We start from the raw sequence: 9,686 nt of genomic DNA on the forward strand, positions 1-9,686 counted from the left end.
TGTGTGTGTACAACAAATGCTTGGCACTACCCTCTGATAAGCCTAACTGCTCGACCACACTACCACAAAAGAGAGCATTAGTATGTTCTACTTTAGCCTCTGGGGGAACCCCTGGACGCTGCGCACACTATATCTCATTTTGCTATAGTAAATGCAGAGCCAGCTTCCTACGTAGTTAAAAAGAGAAATAACAAAAAAAACATTGAATGACTGTGCGGAAGTCTAAGGAAAAACTGTGTGTTTCCATTCGCCTGCAGTGGATCCAAGAAACTAACACAAGGCGCAGCCATTGAAACGAGAGCCTGGTACTAGGCGTAGCGTCAGAATTCACCACATGATGTATTTCTTGTGCATGCCCCGGTCATGTGCTACACTTATGTGGCTGTCCAACTTTTACCAACTCAAACTTTTCTCCAGACCTTCACGATAACACAAGTCATCCCCACACGGGGATTGTGAAGCTGCGTCCTGCAGGGTGTCCAGTTCCACAGTGAGTACCAGTGCAGCATCAGTCACAGACTGAGGGTGGAGTGAGAGCCGCCTGCCCTCCATAATCCAGGCACAGTGGGTGGGAGTGAAGCCACAGCCCCTCCTTGAGACCAGTTTCAGGGCCAGAAAGTAAGAGTTCATGATTTCCCATGGTCTGTTTGGTGAATCCAGTAATTGGCTCCTTTCGAGGTCCCACATACAGATATCTTTAGCGGTCTGTTGTCAAAAGACCCGTTGTGTACAATTTTCGCCAAACGTGTCTTATCATTGGTTTGCCTTCTTGTCGGTCTCATTTGTTTTCTGTTAGTTTGATGACTTCCCTTCCTTGTGGTATGTTTGTGCTTCCCCTGGAGCACAGGTTCTTCACCATGCTATGGATTGGGTGACTTGTATCCTTACATTCAGGGAACATCTTTTTTTATTTTCTGTTCATAACTCCCTAGGATTGCATGTATGTATTTTGCTGGCCACCCTTTGTGAGGCTCCCACACTTACATCACAGCCTCTGCGCTCTCCATGTTACTTACTCACCTTACCAAAAAATAGTTAGCAGAGCACATGTATATAAGAGTTCCTAAATTTCAACAAATTTAATATTCAATTATATATCAATGTAGACATGTTATCTAATTATAAAATCTTTTTACACAAAAATAGAAATGGGTATGTGGCAAATTAAATCAAATGAACAATTTATTAAACACAAAAATAAGTCCATATCAAAATACATAAATTACCTTACAAACCTAAAGTTATAATATAAAATTACATGAATTTTAACCGAATTTGAATAATTAATCACATTCTGTGACCAAATCATAAGAGGTCCAACTAAAAGCAGTCTTCACAGATGTTAACAGGATTCAGCCATTAGCTGAAGTTGACAGGATTCAGCCGACACGTGTTTCGTCCTGTTATAGGACTTTTTCAAGGCTCTTAACATGAAAAATGCATATACAAATATTAAAAATGATCCAACATATATACTAATCCATACAAGACCACATACCCCTAAAGGACACCAAGTGATTCATTCAATCTACTTAGAACCTACACCAATCACCAAAGATATTTGGGATGTAGTGAGAATAGAAAGAATAGAATAAAACAGGCCGACACAAAAAACAATTGACCCCATTTTAACCACGTGATGAATTAATCCAAAGTGTGCAACCAGCAAGTAGTTTATAAATAGAAATTGTCTCCTGTAATTATAATTCTTTATTTTAAATGTACCTCTTAACATGAAATGTGATCCATTTTCTTCTATGACAGCGCTAATAATGGAGGAGAATAGGCCAATGTCATATAACCACACAATCTTCTGATATATATCACATCTGGGTAGCCATTCTATTACTTACACCAACCTTATAGATAGTTATTTGGTTAGCAAGTGTAATCCAATTTTTCTGTAAACTTGATCCAAAGCCATCATTTTCCCTGGGAATTCCATCTAGGGTATAGCCACTTCTCATTTTAAGAATAACACATGGGTAATCCCTAATAAATGTAAAAAGAAAAACAAACACATAACAACCAAAATAAGTATATAAGAAATATAACCCAGCAGCTGATCAAACGGAAAAACGTCAAAGATTAATCCACTAACCTACAAGAATAAATGTTCATATATGACTTGTATGATCCTAAACAAAGCGACCTTTTGAAAAAATGGCTATCCCCAAAGCTGTTATTACTAACACTTTTCCAAAATGCTATATTCTTGCTACAGTCGATCTCGAAAAAATTGTGGCTTCTAATAACAGTATTTAATAAAGAAAGATCATTTCAGTATTCAAAGTTGCAATTACAATATCGTTATATGCTTCTCATTTGAAGTTGTGATAACAAAATAGATCACTACCTCTAATCAATTCCCTTTGTGCTTCGCAAAGTTGTAATCGAACCTCATGAAGGCATTGTGTCCATCGAGACGCCAAACAACCTGAACACATCCTGTTCTATCCTCATATAGTGCAAGCGACTCGGATTAGGCGTGTCTGCTGACGTCATCAAAAGCATCAGACCATGCTTTAGTCATGATGGTCGCCATGTTTGAACTGCACGCACTCGTGCTTTGAACTAGGTAAATCATTAGAATACCGTTCAAAATAAAATGAAAAAAAAAAGAAAAATTGTTCTATTTGATGTTTTTTTTAAATGAAATTGCCAACAAATTACTTGACAATTAACATAAAGCAGCTGCTTATTAATAATCAACCACAAGACATAACAACATTGTCGCTTCTAAACCAACGACCATTTTCAGGTGAGTCGAATAGAACCACAGCAAACAGGCTGACAAAGGGTATAAACACATTTATCTACATCGATCCAAAAAAATATTGGAATATTCCTCTATCCTCACAAAATAACGTAATAACCTCAGTAAGTCATTAGTTCTCCTCTAATATTTATACAAGTAACAAAGACTTTGATATGCTAGTTCACTTAAAAATCCAATTGTTAACAATGGACCCAAAGTTCTCAGCATGTTCATCTCAAATACGGCAGCCATATTGGAATTAACCAAAAAGGGAACTAAAGTAAACATGTTTGCAAGTCAAGTCATCTCATATACATCAAATGATTTGATGATGTATTATTTTTCCCAAAATTCTTATATGACCATATTGATTAAAACAAATGTTATCATCATTTCAAAACATATCTCGACCACTCCCTAAAAAAATCATGAGACAATCCAACATTCAGATATGAGTCCAGATGTGTATTCCTTATTCAGTGTTGTAGCCATTTGCCATATACAACACCAGAAACTCCAAATAACTAGTATACAAATTTGGTCATATAATTCACTCCACAAATCATCAAGAAATAAAATACAATCATATATAAGAATATTATTTCAAAAACTGAGGTATCTAAATGAGAAAACAGGGGACAATATCCTGTTGGAAAAAGAACCAATATATTACCACATAGAAAGTGAAAGGTGACATGATTTTAGTTGCTTCCGCCTTCTCTCCACTATACCTCCACTGTTGCCCCGGTATCCTTTTTTTAATTTGATTTTTTATCTATTTCTTTTATTTCTTTTATTTTTTTCACTTTTGTTTTGTTTTTGGAGATCATGCAGCTACTAAGTTGCTTTGTTCTTCATTATGCACTTTTGTACCCTTGATATTTCTTGATTTATCACTTGAGGACAGGAATCTCCCTTCAGGGAAGGGTAAAAGTGAAACAAAATGCCCCCCTCTGCCTCATGATGCATAGGCGCACGTGCACTGGAGCTGTTCTGCTAGTTCTTTTAAAGGCAAGACTCAGTGCATTACAACTGCTTGATTCACCAGTTAATAGTTTTTTACAAGTCAATTTTGTGTTTTTTGGGGACCATTGGGCTCTGTGGCGTTGGTTATCATATACTCGCCAGACCACCTCGGAGACCGAAGCTGCTAGACATTGGAGCTATATTGCTTGGGATTTTGCAGTGCCATGCTGACTTTGCTTATTGTTGTTGTTGTGTCTGTGCACATCCATGCTGTGTGCTCTCCTCAACTGAATCGTCCTATGACGATATCCAGTTCCAGAAATCCCTCCTGTGGTCGTATGTTGAGAACTGCTTCAGCTTTAGTAATGGCGCGTGCCTATTCTCCTGAAATTGCCTGGACACATCTGGCTTCCAGTGATGTGCACTCTAGGACACATAGTATCAACATTTTGGTTTCTTTCGATAGGCCAAAAGCCTGCAGCCATCGTCTCTCCGATTGCTGGGACGACGAGGGACGTGGTGGAGACCGCACTGAATGTCGGAGGCTACCCCGTAATCCTGAGTGATACAGCTGGGCTTCGGGTGACCCAGGACCTCATCGAGCAGGAAGGGGTGCGGCGTGCGCGGGGGAGGTAAGGGCCTCTATCTGACTGTTGATTGACAGTCCTCCCAGACTTTGATACTGTTTAGTCATTCCGTCACTTGTTAACTAATAATTAATGTATTTCTGGGTTCTTTTTCCCATGTAAGAGATTTATTTGTAAGCCTGAGGTCATGGGTTTGATTTCTAGCTGTATCACCTTTCATCTTTGTGGAATTGATAACATGAAAAAAATTGAGTTGTGGTCTATTTTTGTTGCTGTTAAGGCAGATGAATGAATTTGTATCTGGTATACTTCAATCTCTTCGAGTGGTAGCATAGCTGACGGCCCACTCTCTGAGCTCCCATGATGTTAGCATGTCCTGCTAGGCGTGTACAAGGCTACTCGCGCTTCTAGAAAATTAAAACATTGGCTCTCACATTAATGTGTAAATTCTTTAAATATTAAACATTTGAAATAACTCATGCTTGAGCATGGCATCCCACAAATGATTTATATCCAACATGTATCTGCGGTTGGATGCAAGTATAAAATTGGAGGGAGTCCCACAAATTACTGCTCAGAGAGAAAGAGATTAGAAGGTGTCGGTAGGATATCGCTGTGAGGAGAGGGGTTGTGGGAAGTTGTGGAAGATTTTAGGGCAAGGGCGTGTGGCTGTAGAAGTAGACATGAGGGGTAAAGATGTGTGGAGCTTGGGGATGGGAGTTTCAGTTGAGGGATGTGGTTGTGGACAGAGATACATACTTTAAACGGAAAAGAGAAGTTGTTCCGGGAGGTGTAGTGTTAGATGGTAATGGAGTTGTCGCAATCCTGGTCACAGTTTGGCTTTAGGTAATTTTTAAATTGTTCTTTTGTAACGATCTGTTGCGAGTGCTTTGGCCTTACCCAGCACACAGCACCGCCCTCATTTGCTAGATTCAAGTACCACTGTCCCGTTGGGCGGATCAGCACGGAACGCGTTATGAAGGGCATTGGGAAGGCGGGCCAAAAGACAAAACCAATGGAGTTGTTATGATGGACTACATGTACTTTCTTCGTAATGACTCGTATTGGAATATTCAATTTTTTTGGGGGGGGGATAATTTCATTACTATGGTTTTGAAACAATACATTGGTGATTTTAGTGTCAAAGCTTTCTAATATTTTGCATTTGCGAATAAGAATAGTCCTGTGCCCTGATGGGGAAAAGAGCAAATAATGGAATTTTGTTTCCTTCGCGTCTCATGTTGCATTGTCTTAGGCTGGAGGAAGCCGATCTCATACTGGCCATGATCGATGCGACGGAGATCCCTACAGGCCATGTGAGTGGTGGGCCTTTCTTGGAGCGATGCCTCGAGGACATCCTTCCCTCCCCTCCTCAACAGTCCCCTGAGTCCAGGGACCCACCTGGTACACCCTGCATCCTGGTCTTAAACAAGATGGACTTGCTGGGAGCGACTGCTCCGGACACCATACGTGAGATGTGCAGCAAAAGGAACCTACCACCGGTCTGCCCGCTGTCCTGCCAAACTGGAGAAGGACTGGAGAGCTTCCTGCACCTGCTGAAGGGCAAATTGGAGGAAATGCAAGTGGCCTTTTTTGTGTTTATTCTCCATTCCTGAGGGTCTTCCTTACATGTTTGTCTTCGCTGCTTGCATGTTGTGACGACCAGTTGCTCGAACGGCCAGGGTATGGTACAACGCCCCACCGCGCCACCTCAGCAATTTCAACTGCTATCTGTGGCACAGGGCAACCTAATCTAAAGGATTCTCATCACACATATGTAGGGCACACCCTTCATGCCCTGTTTGTGCCATATACAAGGCACATGTGCTGGAATGTCCTAAGTTCACTTCACCTTATGTGAAGGCAGGTCACCTCGCGTGCTGAATCCGGCCTTGCTGCATGCTCTGCCCAGTGCTCGAGTGGTAATCCCTGTACGGTTTCTGAGTCCTGAGTTTGCCCAACACTGGCATCATGACACATCAACGCCATACAACTTAAAAACCACTGAGATTCACTTACGAAAGTGACTACATTATTACAGCTATTAGAAACAATTTACAACTTCGCCAAAAAAATCATCAGTAGAACGGGTATTAAAGTTTCAATCAAAGTCATAAAAATTCCCCAGTTAATATTAGTCATGCAACCTTAGCTACTTGGCCCATTTCCTGATAGAACCTCTCACAAGGCATTGACTGTGCCATCATTGATGATATAATACCCTCAAACAGTGCCCACATGGGAGTTCCTCCATGTCCTTTTGCTTAACTAATGTTCATGAAACTTCTGCTCATTCCTCTTCTCTGTGACACTCGCGACCCTGAAGTATCGCAGTCTGGTCACTTGTTAAGACCAGCTCTTCCTACATGAAGCCAGTTGTCCTGTAGCTTGAGACAAGCAAGAGGTTCTAACAGAGCAGGAGAGCTCCTCTGTTGTATCAAAGCCTAGTATGTAGCTGAAAAGAAAGCTCACAAGTACATGCACCTGCTGGAGACTTCTATGTGCCCCCTGACAATCCCAAGGGGAATCAGCCAAGAACCATTGACTTTTTTGTATAATGGTGTGAGCATGTGGGGCTAATTCAAGCAGAATGTTGAATTCTATACACGTTTTATACCTGGCATGGGTGCATATTTATAATTTTGTTTTTAAATTTACAAAGGTTTTTCAAAGTTCTAGTGGGCCACGTTTGTGACTTCCCACTTGTGCTCATGTGGACAGCTTTCTGCATGTGCACTTGTACATGTTGTACAGCTCCTTATGTAAGAAGAAATTTTAAAAAATATGAAATTGTGCTTTTTGTTTGGTTTCTGCAGGGAAAATATACCCCCCCATCCCGGAGAAACCTCTCCCACACCCATTCTCCAGTGTTGGAGATTCTCTCTCTCCATTCCTGCTATAGAGTTCAGGGCTTGATCCTGCCTTTCCAATGAGTAAACCTATCTCTTTGTCCAAGCTGTGAATGGTTTGAAAACAAGTTTATGATCGTTCACAGGTTTGTGGGAGGGTTCCCAAACTTTCTACACCATCACCACCCTGGCACCCCCACACCCTTCCACTTTCGTAATAGTACACAATCGTGTAATCTTATGCAGACATCTCCTTGCACGTGCAAATTCTGGCTTTGAGAATAGCAAACCTGGCTTTGCACATGTAAAACAAACTATGTCCTCTGCATGGATTATGCTTGTGCAAGTGGCTTAGTGGCTCCAGCCTTTGAATAGTAAAGTGCTCTATAACTCTATCTGTTACTCTAGGAGCTGTGTCGTGCCATCCAGACATTCTGACTTGAGCCTCACTGTTTCCTTTTGTCCTTCCCAGGTGTGGGAACCCTCTCGTGGGCTCACCCAGTCTCACCCAGACCCGGCACCGCCACCACCTGGGCAGCTGCCTGGAGTGCCTTTCCCAGTATCACAGCTACCGTCATCTGGACCTGGTCCTGACTGCGGAGGAACTCCGGATCGCCCTGCGCCACATTGGGAAGATCACGGGGAAGGTGGGCGCAGAGGACATTTTAGACGTTATATTCCGAGACTTCTGCATTGGGAAGTGATGCTGGTGCCTGAATCTACGGCTTCCCCCCAGATCCGGGCTTGCACCGTGAGAACTGCGAGTAAACTGTTGGTGTTCCTCAGAGCTTCAGGAAGCAGAGGTCAGGAGAAGCTTTGACGAGTGATGGACACAGTGTGGCTGCTGGGGGTCTCTTTTGTGTATTGGGTGTGAATGTACAGATAGCACCAGGTATTGGAACAGGACTGAGGGGCACTGTCAGATCTCTGCTTTGAACAGCTCTAAAAAGAACAGGTGCAAGCTACTGCCTTTACGGAATGAGAAGCATTGGCAGAGCTGTGCATGGGTCTCAGTACAAGAATCACGCACTGCTGCATCGGCAGAGCTGTGCATGGGTCTCAGTACAAGAATCACGCACTGCTGCATCGGCAGAGCTGTGCATGGGTCTCAGTACAAGAATGAATGACACAGTTCTGCAACTCAGGACACTGGTGCATTGGCAGAGCTGTGCATGGGTCTCAGTAGACCTGCAAGCAGTGGTCCCAGTAGACCTGCAGGCAGTGGTCCCAGTAGACCTGCAGGCAGTGGTCCCAGTAGACCTGGAGGCAGTGGTCCCAGTAGACCTGCAGGCAGTGGTCCCAGGAGACCTGCAGGCAGTGGTCCCAGGAGACCTGCAGGCAGTGGTCCCAGGAGACCTGCAGGCAGTGGTCCCAGTAGTCCTGCAGGCAGTGTTTCCAGTAGTCCTGCAAGCAGTGGTCCCAGTAGACCTGCAAGCATTGGTCCCAGTAGACCTGGAAGCAGTGGTCCCAGTAGACCTGCAAGCAGTGGTCCCAGTAGACCTGCAAGCAGTGGTCCCAGTAGACCTGCAAGCAGTGGTCCCAGTAGACCTGGAATCAGTGGTCCCAGTATTCCTGCAAGCAGTGGTCCCAGTAGACCTGCAAGCAGTGGTCCCAGTAGACCTGCAAGCAGTGGTGTAACACACGGCTATACCCCATCCCCAGAATGTGAAGTAGGGCCCTGAGCTTCCCTTGTTTCACAGACGTTCACTGGTCTTGGGCTGAATGGGGCCCCCCTGAAGGGTTGAGTGGCCCCTGAACAGTTGCTTCCCCGCCACTCAGCAAAGCGGGGCTGCAGGGGCCTGCGTTTTGCCCCCGCCTGCAACGGCCTTAATAACCGTGTCATTGAGACTTCTTCCAGACCACTGTTAGTACACGCCCGCCATCATTCGGTGACCCAAAAGCGCTAGGAGTTTTACACGTTTCAAAAGCATCATGTGCTGCTGAGTCTATCTGAATTTCGTTTTACCTTTTGGGTTCTAATTGACGCGCTACATTCCACATTTCTTTACATATCTCTGCTATGACTAAAGGGGGGGTCTAATCGGCCCGATAATCATGTTTTTGTTACGGTCTTTGTACATTTGAACACCCTCTGGCTCCTTGTGGCACTTAAACTTTCATTAAAACCGCAAAAACTTGTGTATGTATCGTCTCGATTTGGGCGTTCGACCAGGTCTAGTTATAGAATCGTCCGGACGACCCTCGATGGGAAACGCCAAACGTGATTTCTTTCGTTCAGTTAAGGCAGACATAACTCTGCACATAGTAAACGCTTCCTCAGGGGTCTTTACCTGATAAATAATGTTTGTTTCCATTTATATTTTTAGTGCTTTATCTTGAACAGGACTAGTTTTAGGCCCTGAAGCCCTAATCCTGCTAAGGTAAAAAAGCTCCATAGTAACGACAGTTTGTTGTTTTGGTGACTTGAAGAATCCTTCTGGGGGCACATCTGAAGGGGTCTACACCTGACCATGGGTTCTAGGATCTCCTGCATCCGACCTTTCTTCTAGTCTTCAAGTCTAGGAC

General features: G+C 43.5%; 1 protein-coding gene across 1 annotated transcript in view; it reads left to right on the top strand.

Moving 5' to 3' along the window:
• Positions 1 to 9,299, top strand: part of GTPBP3 (GTP binding protein 3, mitochondrial) — a 54,450-nt gene extending 45,151 nt beyond the window's left edge. Inside the window, exons 7-9 of the mRNA XM_069217094.1 lie at positions 4,191 to 4,356; positions 5,567 to 5,890; positions 7,633 to 9,299. Coding sequence (XP_069073195.1) covers positions 4,191 to 4,356; positions 5,567 to 5,890; positions 7,633 to 7,864 — 722 coding nt within the window. The 3' untranslated portion in view covers positions 7,865 to 9,299. The remainder of the gene's footprint in view (positions 1 to 4,190; positions 4,357 to 5,566; positions 5,891 to 7,632) is intronic.
• The last annotated feature ends 387 nt before the right edge of the window (positions 9,300 to 9,686 follow it).

This window comes from Pleurodeles waltl, chromosome 12 (assembly GCF_031143425.1).
Source record: "Pleurodeles waltl isolate 20211129_DDA chromosome 12, aPleWal1.hap1.20221129, whole genome shotgun sequence".
NCBI classification, from domain to species: Eukaryota; Metazoa; Chordata; class Amphibia; order Caudata; family Salamandridae; genus Pleurodeles; species Pleurodeles waltl.